At 33.7% G+C, this 24,894-nt stretch overlaps 2 protein-coding genes and 1 pseudogene across 4 annotated transcripts; 2 read left to right on the forward strand and 1 right to left on the reverse strand.

Moving 5' to 3' along the window:
• Positions 1-266: 266 nt before the first annotated feature.
• On the reverse strand, positions 267-3,919 carry LOC143626139 (beta-fructofuranosidase, insoluble isoenzyme CWINV3-like; annotated as a pseudogene). The gene is made up of 6 exons (XR_013152381.1): positions 3,700-3,919; positions 2,127-2,980; positions 1,439-1,597; positions 874-1,112; positions 658-739; positions 267-564 (listed from the first exon to the last, which is right to left on the reverse strand). The product of XR_013152381.1 is annotated as a beta-fructofuranosidase, insoluble isoenzyme CWINV3-like (transcript).
• Positions 3,920-17,166: 13,247 nt separating this feature from the next.
• LOC143626140 (UDP-galactose/UDP-glucose transporter 7-like) lies at positions 17,167-19,515 on the forward strand. The gene is made up of 7 exons (XM_077096301.1): positions 17,167-17,210; positions 17,802-17,907; positions 17,978-18,223; positions 18,305-18,415; positions 18,661-18,819; positions 18,928-19,071; positions 19,349-19,515. Exons 1-7 carry the CDS (start codon positions 17,179-17,181, stop codon positions 19,487-19,489), a joined length of 939 nt encoding a protein of 312 aa, XP_076952416.1. The 5' UTR covers positions 17,167-17,178; the 3' UTR covers positions 19,490-19,515.
• A 1,362-nt stretch (positions 19,516-20,877) lies between these two features.
• LOC143626141 (uncharacterized) lies at positions 20,878-24,302 on the forward strand. 2 transcript variants are annotated; one of them, XM_077096303.1, is made up of 13 exons: positions 20,878-20,977; positions 21,993-22,034; positions 22,317-22,365; positions 22,458-22,506; positions 22,615-22,685; positions 22,767-22,825; positions 22,929-23,027; positions 23,116-23,173; positions 23,243-23,379; positions 23,456-23,512; positions 23,578-23,675; positions 23,757-23,953; positions 24,068-24,299. In XM_077096303.1, exons 2-13 carry the CDS (start codon positions 22,023-22,025, stop codon positions 24,142-24,144), a joined length of 963 nt encoding a protein of 320 aa, XP_076952418.1. In that variant the 5' UTR covers positions 20,878-20,977; positions 21,993-22,022; the 3' UTR covers positions 24,145-24,299. The 2 variants fall into 2 exon arrangements, with proteins under 2 accessions (XP_076952418.1, XP_076952419.1); XM_077096304.1 differs by having other exon boundaries at positions 20,937-20,977; positions 22,442-22,506; positions 24,068-24,302.
• Positions 24,303-24,894: the final 592 nt, after the last annotated feature.

Raw genomic sequence — 24,894 nt, forward strand, 5'->3', positions numbered from 1 at the left:
GTTTAACGTACAAGTACAAATATGAATCAACCGAAAATGACAAATGTCATAGTTAAGATGATGTAATGGGTTGGTTTTAAACAATGAAAATATGTAGAAAGCAATTGTAATGATATTGACACGTTTGTATTTTCATTTTTAATGACAACCGTCATACTTAACAATAAATTTGTTTTTATCTTTTTATTATAGGACCGCCATTGAGCTAAGCACAACCAAATTTTTTTTAGAAGTGTATCATCCATTTTTGAGATTGATTACCCTTCAGTTTTCTAAACATTGCTTATAACTATATTTTAAACTATTTAATCCTTTTGTGGAAGCTTTGTTGCAACCACAGTTACATGGGTTGGTTTATTTAATAGGCTTTCTTCTTTTCCTTGTGGAAACAATTTGAGCTTTCTTCATGCTCCAAGCACTTAAACTTGAAATACTCAAACTCTGAGTGCCATTGTTGAATGCATAAAGATATGCTTCTTCTCCAATTGCCAATTTTGAATAAACTCTTGCTGTAATGCAGGCTAATCCATTTGCACCAAAGCTTTCTATAATGGAGTGATCTATCTGCAAATCAAACAAAATGATTAAAAAAAACTCTCCTTTAGATAGACATAAATATAATCATACAAAATATATTTAAAACTGGTTACAAAATACCAAGGAAATCTTCTTGTATCGAGGATCAAGTGCAAGAAAAGCTCCATAGATCAATTTGTCAACCTCGGGTCTTAACGAAGACCTGTTTTAAGGAGAAACAACAACAAAATAAAACATCGTCAAGTGACTTTCTAGTTATTTATAATTTCTGAAGTCACATTTGAATATATAATTTGTTATTCATAACTTATAACAATTAATAGTTTCGGACAAGACCTGCTTTGGTCAACACACATGAGCACTCGGAAACTTTTAGCAGTTCTAAAAACCCGAAAGAAGACCGCAGTGTATTCGGTTAGGTCCCTGGAAGCCAAAACCAGCAAACCGAAAGGTCCGAAACTGCCACTCATAGATGCGTTCTTTTGTGTGCAAAGAATTTGGGGATCAACTACTTCAGCACTCAACACCTCAGCATTTTTGAGATTTGACAAGCTAAATGTGATTTCTACATCAGCCTACAACAAGAGGTGCATCATCTGTCATTTAATATCTGTTTGACCCGTTGACTATCGAGGTCAAATGAACTATATCTCAGCTACTGATCTGATATGATCCAAATGACCATTTGGTCTTTTTATGTTAATAAACTAATATAATGGTAATTTGTAAAAGCTACAATATGATCTGGTGATAATCTAACAGTAATTAAACATTTAAACCTTTATTTATATTTGATTTGTAAAACATTTTTCTTTGACCTTTGAAGTCAAATAACTGAATTAGTCCCCTTTGATCTTTACTCTTGATATGGGTTAACTATTACAAGATTAGATTCAGTCACCTGTGAAGGTGTGATTCCAGAAATTTCAATCATGGATCCACCTGTGAGTTTTTTATTCCCGTAATGCACTTTTCTCGTTCATAGTTCTTCAAGTTCCTTGACGGGCCACTGCACCAGCTGATCTCCTTTTTCATTGAGCCAGATGCTCCTGGGAATCGTCTGAAAACGTGTTATTAATTACGTATATAGATTGTGTTTAAAATTTCACATGTATACGTGATAATTTCAATCTATTTAAAAAAAATTGATTTATTTAGGTTATGTTTTATCTTTAATGGCTATGCTAATAGATTAAACTATAAAGAAAACATATCATATGGGTCGAACACATGACAAGTGTTGAAAGTTATTCAAAGTGTATGACCACCGAAACGGCTTTATAAAGAATAGTATCCTACTATCTGTACACCACTTTAAAAAGTGTATACCATCTCACATGTCACATCATTCAGGTCATAGGCTGTTTGATAGTGTGAAAAAGGTTATATGGAGTGTATGCAATTGTCAGCAGTCACATTAGTCATTTATTTGCCGGACATCAATATCATGTGGAAATAGTTTTTATAATATATTAATCATCACTAAATTAGGGAAATTATATGAAAATAAGTGTATGCTTGTGAGCTCATACCAACCCAACCCAAACTACTAGTTTTGAGCAAATGAAAAGAAAAAAACAAGTATATACCTGAAGGCCCGACCAACCTTTACTGATAGCACCTGAATTAGTATCACCTTCATTAACCCATGACCATAATATCCTTCTCTTCTTCTCATTATCATAAAATGACTTCGAAGCATAAAACCTCCCATAATCGTACCTTAATGACTCTTTATTATTGTCCATAAAGTCAACACCAACGTCATACTGGTTGTTTTTTGGGTCATACTTTCCCAGTACATAATAATCATGGTCATGAAAACTAGCTTTAAAAACATGCCTAATATTCTTCCCTTGAACTGATGTATCAAGCCCGTTTGTACCATTAACAACAACCGGATAAAAATCAGGACATTCCAACATGTTTGTCTTGTTAGAGAAGTGTAACGAGCTCGAAGTCTTGACCCAACTTTTAAAATCCTTACTTTTGTAAAGGATTGCTGATCCTTGAGTATTAATCTTAGCACCAATCACAACCCTCCATTCCCCATCGGCACCCATCCAACCCGTTGATGGATCTCTAAAATTTAATGGGTCAACTCCATCTGGAGGAGTCAGTATTGGATTAAGTGATGATTTTACCCATTCGTTTAGTAGCGGGTCCGATGAGTTTTTGGGAAATGCCAAGTTTTGCAGTTGGTGTAAATTTTCATCTACACCTGTATATATGATCACAGGTTCACCGGTTGGTAGAATTGTGATGGAACCAGAAAAGCATCCGTTGATATCGTAAGGATCGTTTGGTATAAGAGCAATATCAAGATGTACCCAGTTAATAAGATCATATGATATTGCATGACCCCATGACATGTTCCCCCATAGTGGACCATATGGATTGTATTGATAGAAAAAATGATAGACTCCTTTGTAATACACCGGTCCTGCATTTCAAATAACAAACCAAATGTCACAAAGATATCAGGAATATCATCAAAACGGTTATTTTGGCTGATAAGTTTGACAAACTAGCCCTTGACTTTTTTATTTTACAAAAGAAAAAATAAATAAATTGAAGTTTCTTTCTTTTAGTTAAGAAACTCCTTCTGCCAACCATTATCTTCCACCCTTGCGTCACAACACGTTACATTCAATATGATGCACTAGTTCCTCTTGAAGATCGCGATTTGACTTGAGACCGCAATTTGATGGTTTGTGGGGCCCTATCGTTCCAACATGAATTTATTGCGCCAATTTTAGAAAGGTAGTGAAGAATCTGGCGCAAAAAAATCGATCTGATGCGTTAAAAGGAAACGTTTTTAGCCAAAATGAAATATATTGTACCAAGGGACACTTGTCATGCACCGTTTTATTAAAATAAATAAATAAAGTTCAAGACTATTATGTCAAACTCATCGGTAAAAGTGATTTTCTAAATATTTTGTGGGTCATTGCTTCTTTAAGAAAGGGCAAATTGCCATTTAAGAAACCTAGTTGAAGTGCATAAAAGATTGTGTATTACCATTAGGATCTGCAAATTCCATTAGCCACCATCATTAGAGAAAGGAAGATCATGAAACAAAACACATACATTAATTAATCCAAGGTATAGCATTAACCAACAACAGGAACAAAAACATGTTTCCAACCAAGAAAACTGTACCATTCATCCAGTTTTTTGAAGGCTGGAAATGATATCCTGTCCGGTAAGGCTGCGAAACATTCGACCGCAATCTATGATCCTTGAAAGCCGCAACCTCGACTACATTGATAATCAGCAAACAACACAAAGAAAACACGCAAAAACCATAAATCTTCATCAAAGTTTTGAGAGACAATAGTTGTGTCAAAAGCCACATCACGAACTGCAAGCTGTCCAGTTTTGGTCAAGTGTGGTGGGCTTTGTGTATCTAAGCATATTGCCATATTCTGGTAGTAGATCTAAAGGTCATTAAATATTTTTGGTTGGTCCCAGTCTTTGATGTGTGTGATGATTATCTATATTATTAAAGTGGTTGAAAGAGTTGTAATGATTTAATATTGTGGCCACCGAATTAAGCAAATGCGAAAATGACCTCTTTTAGGAATTTACATCCAAATATGGACAAAACCCATGTTTATTTGTTTGGAATTATGTATGATCCGTAAAATATGGACAAAACCCGTTTTATATCCAAATTCTCTGGTCTAGAGATCCAATTTCTATGTAGACTGATTATGTTTTAATTTTAAAATTGATTTAACTAATTCACGAGTTTATAATATTTTGTCAATTAAGATTGGTATAATTTCTCTTTTCAAACTATTTCGTTGTTTTTTGTTGGCCTACTTGCTAGTTTATCTCTTTTAATGAAAGTTTGTTGTTTGGAAATAAATATTATTATTTCAATTATACCACCACTATTCATTCCACAGGAGTCCACAAAAATTTAAAGTTGTATTCTCACCGACGTTAAAGGAGATAAATGCCAATTGCCAACCATATATACATCTATATGTTGCCACAGCGGTTTGTCTTAGTTATTTACTTATTTAATTATGTAATACGGGGTGGTGTGTGGTGCGGTTCGGTGCGGTTTTCGACTAAAACCAAACCGAAAATCAAAACGGTTTTTGAGTTTATAAAATCGTTCCGTTTCGGTTTTTACGTTTATCATTTTGGTTTCGGTTCGGTTTCGCCTGGTTTTTGCCATTTAAGCTTGAAAGTTTTCACTCATTTTACTAAAAACTAGGGTGTTGCTAAATGTACACCCCCCCCCCCCCTAATTCATTTTTACTACACGTACCCTCTCCCTCAAATTTTACATTAATACCGTTTAAACCTTTTTTGTTTATTCTTTGTCATTTTATCATCTTTTATTATCATTATTAATAACAAAAAATTTCTTTCTTAATTATTTAAAGAGTGTTACTTTTCCTTTCTTTTAATCTTTTTTTTATATTATAAAATAAAAAAGTTATTTATGTAAAAAACGTTTTTTAAAATTAAAAAGAATAAAACAATTTTTATTCTACAACTGTTTTAATACTTTTAGGGTGTGTTTATATTCTTAAAAAAATTTTAAAGGTAACTTACTTTAAAAAAGAAACACATTTTTTTCATCAATAAAACAAATTAAACAACATACGATTTGATCAAAAAGTTGGTTCTTTTCTCATGTGACATTATTTTCATGCTTTCGAACTTACAAAAAATTATTTAAATGATTTTTTTGTCGGGTGTGAGGTATATGATAAGATAAATATATACAAAATGTTTTAATGTTTTTATAAAGGCGCTATATCATTATTCTTTAAATACATTTTATAATAATAAATTATTATTATTATTATAAAAAACAATAAACACAAAGAGATAAAATAAAAAAATAAACTTTATAATATTTGATTTGATATTTTAATGGGAGACTTGAAATGACTAAAAATATTATAGGGTAGTAAGATGTCAAATAAAATTGTTGAAGGAAATGAAAGTCTAGGAAAAAGGGTATGACAAGTACACAAGTGGGGTACGTTTAGCCTAACCCTTTTATAAATATAAAACAGTTAATTATTATTTAATAATTTCATCAGGTGTTTTAGCACAAAACCGGGATATATATAAGGCCATACGTAGTGGGCGCAAGGAAGGGGCGAATTCAGGCGATTTGGGGCACGAACACCGCCCCCTGGGCGAATTGTGGGTAGGGCGAGGACTGCTTGTCGCCTTGCTTCACTTTGATTACATTATTATTATATTATTATGTGTGTGTTATACACACACACACACACACACATATATATATATTACTATTGTAGCCCTACACCATTACACCCCAAAAACAAATTCTCACCCATTGCTGACTGGGCGCCACACGGTGCAAAACACCCCAGTTTGTAGCCCCTTCACTACGCATAGCCTAAGAGATGTTAAAGACCCTCTATTATAATATATAGAAAATTATGGATTTTAGACTTATCAGTTCCCCTTTCTTTTTTGTTCACTTCTCCTCCTTTGCTTCCATTTTCTATAATTTTTATACATATAAGGGCTCATTTTGAATAGTCGTACAGTACATCCAAAATATCATCGACAACCCTGAGTTTATGCATCACCAATTATCGTACACTCATTACCCAAAGTAACGATCATAACTAAAATATTAGTCAAGATCAACCTGAGTCACAACTTATAAGTTAAAAGAACAATCATCTGCTATATATGACCAAAACATAATATGATCACATTCACAAAAATGTGAATAGGATAAAATGCAAAAATTAAGCTTCAAAAAATACATTCAGGATGAAACAAAGTAGTTTTCAAAAGAACTTCTTGAATATATATATATATATTATCTTATAATACATATACGAAGGACAAAACCGTCTTTTACATAAAACTCTTAAAATTAAGAGTTTTACAGCTTTTGTTGCATGAAGTACAACTATAAAGAATTTCAAATACCGGGCTTTTGGTAAACAAAGCTCATTTCAAATTTCAAACAAACATCCTTCCATTCTCTCTCTCTCTCTCTCTCTCTCTCTCTCTCTCTCTCTCTCTCTGTGAATTCTTTCTACACATGTTTCCTTACCTCAATTGATGAGCAAGAACAAATAGGATTTGCATATAAATGTTTGCTTCAATGGCGACGGTGGGATGCTGTAACATCCTGAAGTTTCTAAAAAATAATATTAATTATTATTGGTGAGAAAGTTTACTCGGGTTAGCGGAGAATTAATAAATAAAGTAGGAGTTAGTATGGGTCGGGGCTAGTGTTGGGTAATGGATATAGGTTATGGACTTGGGTTAATAGGGAAGGAAGATGAACCATGGGCTCAAGCCCATGACCCATAATATTTAAGCCTTAAATCACCCTTTAATCCTTTCATTTCACATATTCCATACACCACTTAAAACACACACTTAGCTCTCTTTCATCCTACTCTCTCTCTCTCTCTCTCAGCCGAAACCAAGAAGAAAAAGAAGGAGAATCGGTTTCCGACCCGAGGTAATGATAGTATAATATTGTAGAGGTCCAAACCCGTTAGATATAGTCGCGAAACGACGAGCCGACACCGTTAAACCGTTGAAGTCACGAGATCCGGGTGGAATCGGGTATAAACCGAACCTAAGATGAGCTTAGGGTTCACCCTAGCTCAGATCTGGATCGAACGGGACGAAAACGGTGAAAACGATGGTGAAACGAGCGAGATCTCGCTTTTCCGGCGAGATCCCGTTATTCCGGCAATGGCGGCGCCGGAGATTCTGGTACGAGGTAGGGTAGTGTCAGGGAATGTTCTGACGTAACCCTAGTTCGTTAGCGGAAGCGTAACGAACTAACTCTGATTCGTTAACAAAGACATAACGAATTAGCAAGTAATTCGTTATGCCTATTCGCTAAGCCGAGATGACGAATTGGAAACATTTCGTTAAGATGGGATAACGAACTAGAGGTATTTCGTTAAGGGATTGAATGACGAACTAAGTCCAATTCGTTGAGCAGTTCGTTAAGGGTTCAGTTCGCTATGAAGTTCAATTCGTTAACCAAACCATATGAATGAGGTCCAATTCGTTATGATGACTAATTCGCTACAAGGTCCACTTCGTCATGAGGACTGGTTCGTTATATAGTCCAATTCGTTAAGGACTGGATAACGAACTAGAAGTTTGGCAGAATGACATAACAGTCCCTGGACTTAGAAAGAATGAGATAATTACATAGTAGCCCTTGGACTTTGATAATTAATGAAAGACACCTTTAAATATTAACGAGTAACGATCAACTAACCTGGTAATGATTCAACGAAGTAAAACCGGCTTAGACGCGTAAGACTAATTAAGTAGCAATGAGAGTGGCTAGAGCGGTACTTAATATTGTAATTAAACAGTCAGACGCGCACAGCTCGAGAAGGAATAACCTTTAGCAGAAGAAGTAACTGAGTTCAGGTGAGTTTCTAGCCCCATTTCCTTGTTATGTTTTCGGGGCTGTGTGCATACTCGATGTGAAGTGTGAATACACTTGCCTTAAGTGGTAAGTGTATGCTATAGATGTTGTATGAAGTAGCTATTATATAATGCTTGTCGGTGCGTGAACGATCTTCAGATATTGCACGTATTGTCAAGGATAGTGATTGTCTAGTGGTTATTAGTGTGTATGATGGCTATTATGTGGCTTGCTTATTATGTAAATGATGTAATGATATAAAGTGTGTTGTAGACAAGTAGAAGTAGGGTGTGATAAAAGTGGATATGGGTTTAGTAAGAGTGTTAGAGTGGTAAAGTGGCATAACGTTATACATTATTAAAGCTGCAAAGTGGCATAACGTTATTCGTTATTAAAGTAGCAAAGTGGCATAAGTGGCTAAGCTGTAGGAGTAAATAAGTGGCTAAGCTGTAGGGATAACTAAGTGGCTAAGTTGTAGGGGTAACTAAGTGGTTAAGCAGTAGCAGGTTAGACAGTGGACTATGTGCCTTCGGACACGTATATAAATGCCTGTAATGGTTGTATAACAAGTTGCTTGATTAACTAGAACTCACGCAGCGTAGCTGACTTTTAGTATGCACGCAGGTGAGCAGATTAAAGAGTTAGCATGAGGATGGCACATGGCATGGATTGAACTGCTGGCATCTGAAGACGGAAGAAGTGTTTTAATTATGACGTTTTAAGTTGGTTTTAAAGAAAAGATTAAATGTTTTGTAAAGATTGATTGATGTTTTATGTTTCGCGAAATGTTTTAAATAACTCTGATTTGTAAGAACGGCGTTTATGAGTAAATCTGACGTTAAAGTGAGGCACCGGGAACGGGGCCTTACAGGGGCGACGGTGGTATGTCGGTGGCGGTTAGGGTGGGTTCCATCCGTGAAACCGACTACCCGGCAACCAAGATCCGACGCCAATCATTCTAGTGTGACTAATAAGGTAAAGCCCTATACCTACATTCGATTTCCTCATAAACCAATACCTATAAAGACTCGATTTGTAACTTTGTGCTATTTTTTTCCAAACGTGAAAGGGTTCATCACAGCGTTGATGGTGCATTTCAGTAGTACGGGGCGACTGTTAGGGTTTGCATCAATTAGGTGAACCCCCTCTCCTAATTTGTAGCTAAATTCATTGATTGTTCTATTTGTTGTTTATTTTCTTAATATATATCAAAAGTTAGAATGTGTGAGTTGGAGCTTCGGTTGATTAAGGCAACTTTAAGTTAATACCAGATGTTATTGTCTCTCGGAATTTCTGGGGAAATTAAGTTCGTTAGGCAACTTGTAAAATCGTTGAGCTAAATCAATTTCATTTCAAAATTTATGTATTCATGTTTATTATTGCAATGATTTTGACAATGATTGTGTGGTTTAGGTTAGTATTGAGGAATTCGTTAATGGTGTTATTAGTTATGAAATTTTTCATTCAAAACACAAGTTTAAACATTTTGGCAATTTGACTATTTGGTACTATACATGAGTCAATGTTGTGAGTTAATTAATCCTTTTTGTGAATTTTGATGGTGACAGACTAACAGTCTTCGAGAGCAGAAATTCTGAAACTCATTTGATGGGGAATTGAATATTAAACGAAGAGGTTTATTATTAAAATTCTGCAATGGGTTTTATGTGGTTTGGCGTACATGCATGACAATGAAGATTACTACATCAGTTGCCCAGCTTCACTTCTTAAGTATGTCATTTTTTTTGTTTCTTTTATGCTGAACCATTAAACATTATAGTATTAGTGTAATTTTCTTCAATTCTGATCACATGAGATGCATTATATTGTTCCAGATTGCCATTTATGAAGTAATCACTATGGAGATAGTTTTAGTAGTGTTGTCGGTTGTTGCAGTTTGAGTTTTATAACCATACCAAACTGCAAAGACATTAGAAGAGCTTGAATAAAAACAACAGGTAAATCTTTTTCGCTTAACTATTTGAGACGTTAGACATTGACCTGTTTATGAAGATTTAGGTTCTTGGTTTAAATATAATCGAACTTCCGGTTAACCGAAAAATCATAATCGTTTAAGTCCGTTTTGGTTATTCGGTTTTGCATATTGGTTCGGTTCAATTATTTGGTTTTGCTCGGTTTGGTTCAGTTGTAAATGGCCTGTTTTAAATAGATATCGGTTTGGTTTGGGCCAAAACCAAATAATTCAAGCACACGGGCAGCAGACATTTTGAGTTTAAAATATAGTTAATTTGGTAAATATGATTAAATTGAGTTAAAAATGTTTCACATATTTGAATACACTTTGAACGGCGTTTTAACATCTTTGACACTTTTTAAATAAATCTTTCGGATTAATTCGAACAAAACATAGCTAAATTTTTTACCCGTTTATATGTAAACGGGTTGTGTTCATGTCAACCTGACGAGTTCGATTCGTTTAACTTTTAGAGAGATCGAGATCAATTTGTGAGTAGGTTTTCAAACTCAAACTTGGCTCGTTTATTATTTATGAATTAATGCATGTATATTTTTTTAAGGACTTCACAAAACATAAAGCCAAACCAAATCGATGCTTATTTAAGTCTTTATTTTTATGTGAATAGGTGGTTGGAGCATGTTCTGTGCAATTAAAGATTCTATGGACTTATTGCGCAAAAAATAACCGTCTAACCATTATTACAAAACAACGGTATATTAGATTTAATATTAAGGTTAAATTGATTAATTCTAAACCATATTAATAAAATTGTTCACTGTTTGACAAAAAATCCCAGATTGAAATCTAACAATTGAGGTAAGCCGAAGGATAAGAAAGAAGAGAAGCCCAAGGTGAAGACAGTCACGCAGGTCCTATAACACGTATGTCTTGTTTGTTTTATTTCCCTGTTATTTATGATAACTATTAATTATTGAATGGAATCGTTACTAACTGTTTAGTTTAGGTACGTAACTGTTTTATAATTATTAATAAAGAGATGAACAAGTCGGGTTGTGATGCCCATGAATATCAGGTAAATTCTAATTATTTTTTTTTACAGATTTAAAGGTTCAGTTGTCTTGTATGGTTATCAGCTAAACCAAACAAATTTATCAAATTTTTTTGGGCAGCTTACTGCAGCAACATTGAATGGCCACATGCTCGAGACACATGTTACATGTTCATGGACATTCACGTAAGGTCTATCAAAATAGATTTATATAATTTTCTTGGTCGCTTTTTAATATAGTTATTATAGATAAATACGTATATTGTATTTAAATTTAAATTACTAAACGTACGTTGCAACTAACTTTTGAATTTTGGAAAAAATGGAGTTTTTTTTGTAAACATAGTTTAAGGTTTATTGTTCTTTAAAATCTACAGCTCAATGAAGAATTGATCTACTGTATTGTTTTTTCTTAAAAAATAAGAAAGAGTGTTTTCTATGCTTGATGTATGGGAATTTTTAAATGGGTCATTTTAGAAAAGTGTCAATTTTGTTAAGGTGGAAACTAGCTATGGTCAACTGCAAATTTGATAAAAGTCAAATGTTTTAGACACCTTTAACGTTATAGGTTATTTGACCTGCTATTTGACCTGATAAAACTAAAAGACAAATTTAGTTTTGATGCCATTTGTTTATGGATTGATTTCTATCATGCATATGTTATTATGTGTATATAAGTTTGTATTGATTTTAGTTTCATGTAGGGCCATAGGGGTCACAATGTCCGAGTGTCATTAGATGGGCTGACCTCGCTATCTGTCGATGTTATACCCGTGCCCTAATGAGGTCAAAAAGCAAACTCGAAACTGCAAATAGTGAACAAGTTTTATAGGACAAACTTGAAGCTGCAAAGGAGCTTGAAGCTGAATTGAAAGCCAATTTAGATGAATCAACGAAGAAGACATTTGATATTTAGTTGGTTTTATTTTTGTTGCTACTGGTTCTTTTAAGCTGGTTTAAATATATTTTATTTTGTAAGGTAATTTTATCTTTGTTACTATTGTTATAGATCATGTGTGTATATTCACTACACCTTTGTAATGAAGTTATTGTATTGGACTATTGTTGTTTTGTAATGAAGTTATTGTAGCCTTATTTTAACACATTTTGATTTTGGCTTATTATGCAACCTTTTTGTGATAGTTTTAGGGGTGTTCAGGGTTCGCTTTTTTTGAAATTGTAACCTGTCATCGGTTTGGTATGACGGTCGGTTTTAAAAATTTCAAACCATAGCGAACTGTTTGGTTTGCGTTTTATGTTGCGAACTGGTCGTAAATAACCGATTGTGATATATATTTAGATATAACTATACATATAACATATATATGATTGGTATTGCATTTGTAATTTTGATTATTCCAAAGTTTCACGTTACTAATTCCATTCTTTTTCAAATCAATACTGTATTACTAGCAACTACAATTCGCTAAAATTTTAAATCCCTACTAATACTATATTATGTCTATTTTTTGTTAGTCATTTGTTGTTGGAGTCCATTTATTTTAACTGTTAAAATTTATTGGTACATCACAAGCTTTTTTTAGCCACTTACAATGCTTTTTAAGTTTTGAACAACATACTGAAACGAGATAAACGAATGAGCTCTAATGCATTTTACTTATAATTAATGTTAGTTTTGAAAGAAACATCAAAAAATCCTAATCAAAAGAAAATTACAAAAACCGTGGAACCAAATCGTAGTAACGGTTCAGTTCGGTTCGGTTTAAATCTTCAACAGTTTAGTTTTGGTTACCAATACCAACGGTTTGGCTCATGGTTTGACCTTACAACCGTCAAAACTGAACCGTGAACACCCCCAGATAGTTCTACGCTCAAACATTGCATACATACGTAATACATATGACAATTTGGACTATTTTCACCCCGCTACATCGCGCGGGTTTCTACTAATATATATATAATATATATATATTATGAACAAGTTTCTACATGGAAAATTCATTAAGATTCACTGATTTTTTGGTGGTATCATCTTTTATATATACATATACTAGGTTAGTTAGTTGCCCATGTAGTACACGAGTTAGAATAAGTTAATTTTTTTAAATAATAACATAATGTGAAATAAAAAAAATGTATCATATATAATGATATACTATACGGTAAAAAAAATACATATTATGTAATTTGGAAATAAAAAGTTGTTAGAAAATTCATAAATCATAAATTATTTATTTGTTATTTTCTATATCAAAATTTAGGTGTAAATGGCTACATTTTTAAACCAACTCGTGGAACAAAACTCATTTTAATCTTAAACTGTTTTGACATGAATAATCTTTGATACTTTAATCAGTTAAGAAACCCACCTGTTTCGTATTGGTTACTTATAAAAAACTAATATTAATAACTAATCTAATATATTTTATATTAAACAAACTAATATACATATTTATGATGGTATTAATTCTTTTAAGTTAGGATGAAATTATTAAAAATTGAAAATAAAATATTAAAAAGAGAAATGTATTTAATATGAGAGGGGGGGGGGGGGGGGGGATTTGCAAGGATGAATATAGTGATAACATGTGGTATTTAGAAAGCTTTATTTATTAAATAGTATAGATAAGGTATTAGTTTGAATCTCTCGTGTTACGGGAGTTTATTTAAAGTTTTGTTTTTAATCGTTTTGCTATTTTATGATGATTCATTTTATTTTTTAACGTAGTTTTGTTTTAATTTAATACATATATATTAGTTTGTTATTATATTTTTTAACGTTTGGGTTTTATCAGTTGAGATGTTTAGGTTTTTTAGATTTTTAACGAACAAACATAAACGAACACGAGCATGGTGATTTTTTAAATGTACAAACATGAACACAAATATTTGTCTAATGAAAAAAGGGGCGTCGATGTAGTTGACAATGGTGGGTAATATTGGAAGTTAACCGATGATGGAAATGATAGACCCGCAACGAAGAACATGTAAAGCCGATAAATTAAATTAGGGTTTGATAATGAAAGTGTTTATCAATAAATGAGATCTTATAACTTATTTGAGGGATATTAGAGTTTGGTAAGACACAACCCGTGAAAATTATTCTTTGATAATTAAGGGGTTATTTCACAAATAAATGAGATGTTATAACCCGTTTAAGGGTTATCCGGGTTTGGTGAGACCCATGACCCGTGAAAATTATTGTTTGCTTATGAAATAGTTTTACAAATAAATGAGATGTTATAACTCATTTAAAAACTATCCGGGTTTGGTGAAACCCATACCCGCGAATTCAGGTCAAATGCATGAGAAGCATTCATTTATAAATCAAGCAATCTGGTGACTCTAGAGAATAGGGGGAACAACTTGAGAACGACACATAGGATTTTATGGTAGACAATTATACAGATGGTTAGATATAAACTCTATTTGATATTGAAAACTCAAGTGTCACCATGCAAACATGCCTCCTTTCATTCCGGTTTCTAGCGTTCATTTCATTATGACACACCTTATATAAACCAACATTCATTTCTGATTACTCCAATCCAATTTGGGCTATGAAATAAAACCCAATGAGTGAAAACAAAGAAACCTTGGGTTACTAACAACATACCAAATGAAATCTTGTAACTCTTTGTTAAGCACTTGCACTCATCTCTTCATATTACATAGTAGTCTATTGAGTTTTTTTGTAACATCCCTAGTTTTTAATATGAAAATATTGTGCCTCAAGAAAATGAAAAGTTTAATAAAAGATGTTTATTTGTGATTTCGAAGGAGTGCATGCTTTTCTCTTCTGAAAGTTAGTTAAAATTTTACTAGGGTTATTGTAAGTGTCGACAAGACAAACTATAAGGTAAACAATCAACTTACTAACCGTAGGAACTAAGTAAGTCCTAATGGGGCAAAGTAAAACAAACCTCTTAGTTAATGATTGTGGCATGTTTTGAAAGTCTCAAGAATAGTGCATGTTTTAAAAGAGAGATAGGTGAAAGATGTATCGATATAAAATTTACTTAAAACAATGTGTTAAAAGAGAAATAGGTGAAAGATGTATCGATATAAAATTTACTTAAAACAAGTTATGAATAGTAATATATAAATGATCGAAGCACAAACATACATTATTTAAGCTATATAACAATATACAATTTTTTATATGTATATAAAATTACGTTTTTCACCCTTACATTATTCCAATATTATAATATAATTTTTTGTACCATTCCGAATATATCGTTGTAACGTGATTATTTTTATTAAATTCGATAGAAGTTCTTTTCAAAGTCAACACATCAATCACAATCTCTTTATATATTTTAACATATGATGCTTTATAAAGTTCTCAGTATAATGTTCAATTCAAAGTTCATACATTCGCATCTTGTTAAACCTAGTTGTTTGATTCGGTTAAGGATCAACTTCAAATATTCAAAACACAATCCGAATATGTTTATATAAATTTTTCTTTGCTCAACTAACCTGGTTTCCTAGTTATAACCAACTAGGAAGATTCCTGGCGCGTTGCACCGGGGGTGATGTTATTGATAGTCATACTCGTACAACTGATCAAATCGTGTAGTGCGTCTGCGAGTCAAGGTGAATTCGATCGGTACCAGGTCACGAAACCAGTAAAAACTCCCCCCACCCCCTCCCCCCCCCCCATAAAAGAATGTGGTGAAAAAAAAAAACCGCGTTGCAATTGATTATGGAATCGAGAGTTAAAAAAAGTTATAAAAAACCCCACACATTGCGTTTGCGAACTAACGCGAATTCAGTCGGAATCGACGTTGTCGAGACTAAATCATACATAAAAAACCATGTGTTTGTTATGGTGAACCGACACGGGTTTGGTTAGTATCATGTTACGACTCCGAAATTAAAGCAATAAGTTAATTCGTCCACACTCAAAATACAATAAATTAACATATTTACATAAAAGACCATGACAAACCAAAAATATAGGCGCTTTGTGGCCTTAACGCAGATTTGTCCATATACGATAGACTAAAAATAACTCACGAGGAAAAAAATCTTGGGTTGCGACCGCGAGCTTACGCGAATTTGTCCGGAATCATTTGACGGTATCAACAATAAAAAAAGCCAGCATTTTACGATAACAAATTTGAAAATATAAAACAAACTAAAAGGACATAAGAAATTTGGCGATCAATCACGAGATTGCGTCACCAAACTTCTTATATGCTGCTACAGCAAGTGTGGGTACCAATAATATTATACAGTAAATAAAGTTTACTAATCTATATACTATATATAATATAGGAGTGAGGGACCTTTTAAATTTTAAGAGGTACAACTCTTGTTGCATGAAATACAAGTAACAATGCATAAAATTTTAAAAATGTAGGGGTAAAATAGTCTTTGCTTATTCCAAAATAATATATAATAATGGTCCTTCAACTTCAATCAAGTTTTGTTAATATATTAAATAGTTACACATTTCCCCCTAATTATAAACCACCTACCCCACGACTTTTTGACGGCCGTAATTTTTTCACACGTTAATATACGTTGTAAAAAAATCACACCATAAAAACGAGCATTCTGTTCTCTTTAATTTGAGTATAGTATTGCTATAGTTTATTAATTTTTTAAAAACTAACATGTTACAATGATCAGTTATTACAGATAACGGGTCGATTAGGTTCGGCTAATGGTGTTGGAACAGGTTAGGGTTGGAAAAGGTTAATACAAAAAGGGTTAATTTAGTTCATGTCGAGATGAGTTTAGATCAAAAGAGTTCATGTCAAAACGTTTTCGGGTCGGAACAGGTCCGTCAAAACGGCCTGGGTTTTGAAATTATTGTACATTTAATCTTTGCTTCTTGCTTGTCGCCACCAGTATGCACGTTCAAGCATCAGCTACCTGGATGACATTGTTATACATACCGGATTGCTCTCGTATAGGCATTATGTGGCGCGCTTACTGGCACTAGTTACATGCCCAAAGCCACGTTAAATGCATATCACCTTCGGGTTACGCACATACCATTACGAGGTTACAAATATACAAACACCGATTGCGTTCGCGGGCAACCGACTAGTTATTAGTAAAAATTTAGTTTTTAAATTACGGTAACATGGAGATCCAGATCCCAAATGCTGATCTACCCCAAAACCCACTCCACGCACTCAAACCCATGAACAAGTAACCATTTGCTTGACTCTCTACCAACAAGATCCATCTTCTTCAATTTCAATTCATCCTCCTATTATTGTTATTATTATTGGCCGTTATATTATCATGGACAGAGATACAACGCCTCAGTATCTTAGGTCAGCTAAATTATTGTTGGAATTGAATAATATTGCCACATCAGATCTGTTTGTACTTTGTAGTAGTACCACTAGCATTACCACACTTCATTTCATGATTCAGTGTTGTGTTTAGGAGTATGGTAGCTTTCAATGCATGCAGTTGGTGTTTTTAGATTGGGGTATTCGATTTTAATAACTATGAACGTATTTTCCTCCACCAATCCCATACTAGTTGAAAAGTAACCCCGGGTAGCTTTTTGATGACACGTATTGGATTGTAGGAGGAAAATACGTTCAAAGTTGGGATTGTCTGTAAACATTTTCTAAGCTGGGATTAATCCCGACCAATACGTGAAAGTTGAGGTTATTAAAATCAAATTACCCTTGTAGATTTGGTTTAAATGCTTCCGATGAATGACATGTTTTAGCAAATACACTACATTGTTGTTGTTGTTGTTGTTATTTTTCTGTTATTATTGAAACTAATAATAACTTATGAGAAGGGCATAATAGTCATTTTACCTGTTTGTAGAGCATTTGTTAATTTAGCTGTTAGGATGAATATATACTAATCTTTTGTTGGATGCGTTATGCTAATCCACAATGTAGTTTATTTGCTGCATTATCATATGGAATTGCATCAATGGCAATGGTTTTCATAAACAAAGCAGTTGTCATGGAGTATGCATATTCAATGACTCTCCTTACCTTACAGGTAATACATTATAACTGTTGTTACCTTTGTCGCGTTATTTGTTGTTATGTTTCTTTTGGTAATGTTGCAGCAATTGGCGACTGCGTTGCTTATACATTCTGGAAGAGTAATGGGATGGACAAAAGCCAAAGCATTGAATGTTGACACTGCAAAAAAATTGGTTCTTGTTTCGCTCTTTTATAATGGAAATGTGGCGTTTGCTTTAGCAAGTTTGAAAGGAGTCAATATTCCAATGTACATTGCTATAAAACGATTAACGCCTCTGGCCGTGTTAATAGCTGGCCTTTTTTATAAGAAGGGAAAGCACTCAAAACAGGTGATTTATCACATTCCATAACGTGTATGCTATCATATAAGTTCATTGCAGTTTCATTCTAACAGTTATGTTGGTTTTCAGGTGATTCTTTCTGTATCATTAACTGCTGCGGGTGTAATGATTGCTGCACTAGGAGATTTTTCATTCGACTTACTTGGATATATGATGGCTCTTATATCTGTCTTCTTCCAGGTGCGTGTGTCGATTATGGGTCAAATCAGAATAGTCAAAAAGGAAAAGTGTCGAATTGGTCAAACGGGTTGAAAGTGGCCAGGTGTATTGTTATTTCGTAATCATATTTACCTCACTGATTATATTCATATTTGTAAATGAAATTTTCAAATAATGGACAAAAGGTGTCACAATTCAACCCGGCCCGTATCAGAAACTGTTGATGTTTATCTATAATAGGAGTGAAATTTAGATGTTGCATGCAGACAATGTACCTTGTTTTGGTGGAAAGATCGGGTGCAGAAGACGGGCTTACTTCTATTGAAATCATGTTCTACAACAGCTTATTATCCTTGCCATTTCTGTTATTTCTCATAATAGTTACTGGCGAATTCCCAACTTCACTCTCATTATTATATGCAAAGGTAATGATTACAAGTCTTGTAGTTGTAGAATACATTAAAAAGCATGTTTTTTATATATTTTCTAAGTCATTTTCTTGAATGCTTACACAATTTTGTTGTGTTAAACAGAGTACTTCGATATACTTTTTTGTGATGTTTGTTCTTTCATTGGTGATGGGAATAATCTTGAACTACACCATGTTTCTATGTACAATTGTCAACTCTGCCCTTACTACAACCATTGTTGGAGTCCTCAAAGGCGTTGGATCTACTGTAAGTTTCCATGGTTTTATTCATTGGTTTATTAGTTACGATTAGAGGTGGCAAAATGAGCGGGTTTGGATACATATGAAAATGGGTCGGGTCAGAGTTGACCTGAAACACATCTTATTCAACATTTTAACTCTTTTATAAGTAGAATACGCTATCCATTAAAAAAACATTTTGCGTGACTTTTAAGCTAGTTTTTATTAAGTAAACTTGTCTGAGATTGCCACCTCTAGTTTTCGATTATTTATGAATGTGCCTAATGTGACTTATGATTGGTAAGACACTTGGGTTTTTCTTACTGGGAGGAGTTCAAGTACACTTTCTGAATCTTAGCGGGTTGGTGATCAATACGCTTGGCGGTTTGTGGTATTCACTTGCTAAACATCAAGAGAAACAGCGAAGAACCACAATTCCAAAATAACTTGGTGTGCGGGATCTAGTTCAGCAACGATAAAAACTACATATTAGTACAAGTTTTCTATCATATTTATATCTTTGTAATTGGAAAGCAAATTCCTATAGCAGCTATTGTAGATTTGACACACAAGAGGTTCACTATATGTGCTAAGATGAACCACATGTGGATGAATACTTCTAATTATAATGAATCTTATGTTACATTAGTATTCTCGTATTGTTGTGATTAGCATTATACTACTAGGGTTGTGTTCCAGATGAGAACAAACGAATAATTAGTAGCTAAAGAAATCGTCAAATCATATTTTAACATTTGATCATGAAACGGATAAAAAAGAAGGGTCATGATTCATGGTATGAACTCGAGCTTGACCTCGACCTTAATGACTTGAAATGTGGAATGGTTCTTGTTTATGACTCTTTAGGGAGGAGGGGTTTATATAGAGGTGCACAAATTGGGTTTTTTAAATACTCGAGTTCGGGTATGACCAGGTATTGGAAAATCGGGTATGGGTAATACCCGGGTCGGGTTCGGGTATTGTCTCTAAAAACCATACCCTATGCATCGGGTTCGGATCCGGTATAGAACCGGGTAATTGAATATCATATTTTCGGGTATTGAAAAACCCTATTTTCGGGTTTTTCGGGCTTTTTTCCGGGAAATTTTCAGGTATAGATTGGATTTTTTAAAATGTTGCATTTTTATGGGTATTTTTTGGATTTTTGTACGGTATTTTTCGGGTATACATCGGGTATTTGAAATACCCGATTTCGGGTATTGGAAAACCTCGCTTATGGGTATGGAACCAGTTCGGGTTTTCGGGTATTACCGGGTACAAATCGGGTCCGGTTCGGGTTCGGGTTTTAGTACTGAAATGCATACCCTATCCGTACCCTACGGGTAGGGTCGGGGTATTAAAAACCCGAGTATTAAAAAAACTGGTTCTGGGTTTTTATTTCGGGTCCGGGTTTTTTGTTCACCTCTAGATTTATTTACAAAAGATGTAAAACGTGAAATAAGAGACATCATTTGAAAAGGACAAAACCTTATCCAACTTTTTGATAAAGACCCTTTGGTACAAACATTTTATATGATAAACAACATTATAGAAAGCAATCATGTTAATTACCAATAGGTGTTCTCTAAACACGAGAAAGCTGAATTAACACGTGTTTCTCCTTTCGATTTCGATACATTTGGTTTCCTGGTCCTGTAGGTTAAGAAATTTCTAACTATGGTTCAACGGGTTATGCATAACAATCCTTCGCCCTCTAAGTTCCAAAGCTTTATTGATAAAGTAGATTGGTTTTGTTATTCAAAAGGTGGTTGTGGTATTGTTCGTTTACTAAACCGTGAATTTAACATAAATTCGTAAAAAAAAAAAGGAACAGAAATTACAAATATACCCTGTGGAGAAAGTAACCATTGAACAGCACTTGTCACTTTGATCTCCGCCAGAGCAGCAGCGTCTCGCCGCCATCGGACAACCAGGTACCGTCACCTTCTCTTTTCCGTTAACTAAATCATCACCGTCTTCAAATCCCTAATTTCTCACTGTATCAAACACTACTCGTTCTTCTAGTATATATCTTGCCCTAGTTATTTACTATTCTTCATAATATTCCTCAGTATCAATCCGATAGATATAAAATTATTAAGCATTCATTTGTCATCGGATACGCTCGATCGTATGCGTAGCTTAATTACGCTTCGTTTTATGTTTCAGTTTATCCAGATATTTTACCAGAACTTTTAATTAGGGTTAATCTGGCTACTGCTTATGAAGCTTTATATATATAACTGCGGGACTCTTATTTACAGATGAATACTCAGTATTTGAACTGTGAACTGTGATTTGCATTGAGTTGTAACACAGGGCTTAATTGTCTTATTTGTATGTTTATTATATCGACATGATCTTCTGTTTTAGAAATTATATACACAACTACCTGATACAAGTCATTAACTTCAACCTGAAGGTTACTTTGAGCTACTGGTTGTAGGCCTGTAAATGAACCGAACGTTCATGAACTGTTTGGCAGGAAGTTCATTTGTATAATAAGTGAACGGACATGAACACATGTTTTGTTCGTTCATTTATGTTTGCTTGATTAAATTTTATATATATATATTTACTTGGTTATTTTTTATTGAAAATAAATAAATATTGTGATTATCCTCTGGAGTTTGTATTCTTGAATGCCAACTTACGTTCGTTTATGTTTGGTGAATTATGTTCACTTGTGTTCGTTTATGTTCTTTTGTATTTGTAACCTGTTCATTTAAGGTTTAAAAATGAAAAAAACATGTCCATTTTCTTATTGAACGAACATGAATAAAAGAATTTGTTCGATATATGTTCATGTTCGGTCAAAGTTAATGAACGAGCATGAACATGCCCCCGTTCATGTTTGTTCGGTTCATTTACAGGTCTAACTGGCTGTCATGTCATCATTTTATATTTCTTGTCAATTTTGCTTATTAATTCTTCATTGTTTGCTTGCAGTAAGTTTCAATAGAGGATTCCTCCGATACAATGGGAGAAGAGGTAACCATTCACATTCGTTTAGCATTTTGTCCAGTCTCCCTTTTGTTATTTATTAAGTGACATGCTATATCATTTTTGCTTCATGTTTTGCATAACTGAAACTCATGATCTCATAATGCTTCTGAGCTACAGAATTAACAAACACTGTTAAACAAAAATTATTTTGTAAACTTATTATAGCTTGGCTGCTTGAGTACTTATTATGCATTTTACATTGTTCACCTGATGCGTTTAACAATACATCCATTTTAAATTCTGGTTATATTGTTGGTTGTACTGCAGGACTATATGGATGAGGATGATATACATTTAGACACCACAAGAGCCAGATGTACATCTTATATTCTTTTTTTTTTGGTTTGGAACAAGTATTGTAGTTACCATTGTTATGACTTCAAGAATCACAGTTGTTTCTTTTGGCAGTTGCAAGTGTCCTCAAAAGGCATGCAGAACTAACTGAGCGCCTTTCTAGGTGTTAACTCTTATAAATACTGAATATTAGTTTTCTGGCATTTAATGTCTTTTTTTGTTACGTCAATGATTCATTGTAGTAATAACTTATTTCTTTTTCTAATATTAGGGATTCTGATAAAATGATTTTTGAGCGTCTACAAAGGGAATTTGAAGCTGCACGCGCCTCTCAAACTCAAGGTAGGCCTATTTACATTTTTTGTTTCTATCTTTTGTTGTCACAAATTTGGTTATTCTGAAATTATCTGCCTTTATTCTCAGAGGTTTGCTTAGACATCGAACAGTGGAATGATGGGTTGTTAGCAACTATAAGAGAAGTGGTGCAATTTCCTTTTCTTATTCATTTTCTTCAGATATTCTGATTTAAATTTCTGTAATGTGTAGCTATGTTTGGTATTGAAAATGTTTTTATTATGATGTCAGGTTCATATGGAGGCTGACAGAAAGGCAATGCAGTCACCTGAGGATATGCTGCCATTGTCTACATTTCAGGACAAAATTACATATAAAGTTGGAACCAAGGTATTTTTTTTTTATTTTATTTTATTTTATTTTTGCAAAGTGGAACTAAACTATTATTATGCTCTTAACTAAATATCTTTTTTAACAGGTAATTTGTTGTTTGGAAGGCGCACGCATTGGCATACAGTATGATACGTTTTTTGCTGGTAAACAATCATATTTTTTTTTTTTCTTATATTGTAAACTCGAATTATAACACACATTTCATTTTTTAGGTGAGCCACGTGAACAATATCATTGTGTTCTCGAAAGCAAGTCGTTTCTTGAAAAGATGACTGTCATTGAACACACTGTTCCTTTCTTTTTGCCATTACGTGAAGCAGAAAACGATCTTTTGTCCTCCAATGCAATGGTAATTAAATAATTATAATTTCTAATAACATCTCTCAGTTCATGTTTGTATAATTTTCTTAATACTTGCTTTTCAGAAATTTATTGATCACATTGGAGACTTATTGCAAGCTTATGTTGATAGATGCGAACAGGTAATTTCTTTAACACTTCACCAAGTATTTAAATATTTGTATGACCGTTTTCTACTTGTTAACAGGTCCGTCTTATTAAGGACTTGTATGGTAACCAGATTGGAGAGCTTTATCATAGTCTTCCATATCATATGATTGAGTTTTTCTTAGAAGATTTTGATTGGTCGGTATCTTTTTGTTATGTATTTATATATTTATAATACACTATTAATATCTGTGTAACTAATTTTGTTAATTCTTGCAGCAAGGTAACAGTGAGTCTTCGATATGCAGATCTGTTATCCATACTTCCAACTGGTATAAGTGTTGTGGCATGGCCCATGAGCCAATCAAAAAAGTCCCCAACTAGGGATAAAAAGGGAAAAGTATCATTTGGAAACATGGGCCCCATGCGTTTATCTTATGCAGAATCTGCGTTGCGCACCTTGAGTTTACCTGAAGGTCAGTTTGGGTTGTGTTCCATCTCAAATGGTTTAAACAAAATTTAATTGATGTTTCAATTGTTAATTGTTTTTTATTTGTGATTGACGTTCTTCGGTTGATGTGGTGTTGTAGCATTTGCCGAAATCGTTTTGAATCTTCGGGAAGCTCTTGAGCAAAATTCCCAGCCGAAAGATCCTGCTTCTGCTTGATAAAATGTCAAAAAATTGGAATCATAGAACAGATGTAGGTGTTTTGTACATTTAATATTCTTTGATTTTATTTTCCTTGTAGGAATTTTTAAATGGAGTTATCATTTGCATTTTGCATGGAACAGTTGTACGATTTGCCAACATGCCTTTGAAGTTTGAATCTGTACAGTTAAAATATCTAGAATATAAAGTTTAGTGAAGATAAGCATGTGGAGATGCATTTTGTGTTAAAAAAAGCCTTTGGTTACCATAGGTGATTATAGAGGTGTACAAAGCGGTTGGGCTCAAACTGGTTCGGGTTATAAACCGGGCTGGTTTAGTCAACGACTGGTCAATATCTGTTTGGCTCATCCTGGTTTGGGTTAGAAACCGGCTTTTGAGTGTGAATAAGCGAACCTTATATGAATCAGTTAGGTTCAGTTGAAACCCGTTTGGGCCCGAATAAGCTTTTTCTTATATATATTCTTAATTTTTTACTAAGCACAGTTAACAGAGGATTGCACACTTGATGAAGCCATTTGTGGAACGTGTTTGAGATTAGTGAGTGGTTTTGAGATTTAAGAGTACTGAGGGCGTTTTTGAATGTTGGGATTCAACAAAAGCAGCCGGAGCAAAAAAAAAACGGTAATATTAATGTTATACTCGTAATAACTCATTTCCCACGGTTAATCTGTTTTAACCGGTTTTTCTCATCAACGTAGCAAGCAAAATACAAACCTATGGGTTGGGTCAGGTTGGAAACTAGTTATT

The sequence above is a fragment of the Bidens hawaiensis genome, unplaced genomic scaffold (assembly GCF_021521415.1).
Source record: "Bidens hawaiensis isolate Kalapana, Puna unplaced genomic scaffold, B.hawaiensis_p1.1 tig00004283_1, whole genome shotgun sequence".
In the NCBI taxonomy this organism is placed as follows: domain Eukaryota; kingdom Viridiplantae; phylum Streptophyta; class Magnoliopsida; order Asterales; family Asteraceae; genus Bidens; species Bidens hawaiensis.

Excerpts from the sequence above, each read along its gene's own strand:
- LOC143626140 (XM_077096301.1), top strand. The coding sequence starts at position 17,179 with ATGGACAGAGATACAACGCCTCAGTATCTTAG. Across the intron at positions 18,416-18,660 it reads TTATATCTGTCTTCTTCCAG|ACAATGTACCTTGTTTTGGT; the intron begins GTGCGTGTGTCG and ends TGTTGCATGCAG. Across the intron at positions 19,072-19,348 it reads TCAAAGGCGTTGGATCTACT|ACACTTGGGTTTTTCTTACT; the intron begins GTAAGTTTCCAT and ends ATGATTGGTAAG.
- LOC143626141 (XM_077096303.1), top strand. Across the intron at positions 22,366-22,457 it reads AGACACCACAAGAGCCAGAT|TTGCAAGTGTCCTCAAAAGG; the intron begins GTACATCTTATA and ends TTCTTTTGGCAG. Across the intron at positions 22,826-22,928 it reads TAGCAACTATAAGAGAAGTG|GTTCATATGGAGGCTGACAG; the intron begins GTGCAATTTCCT and ends TTATGATGTCAG.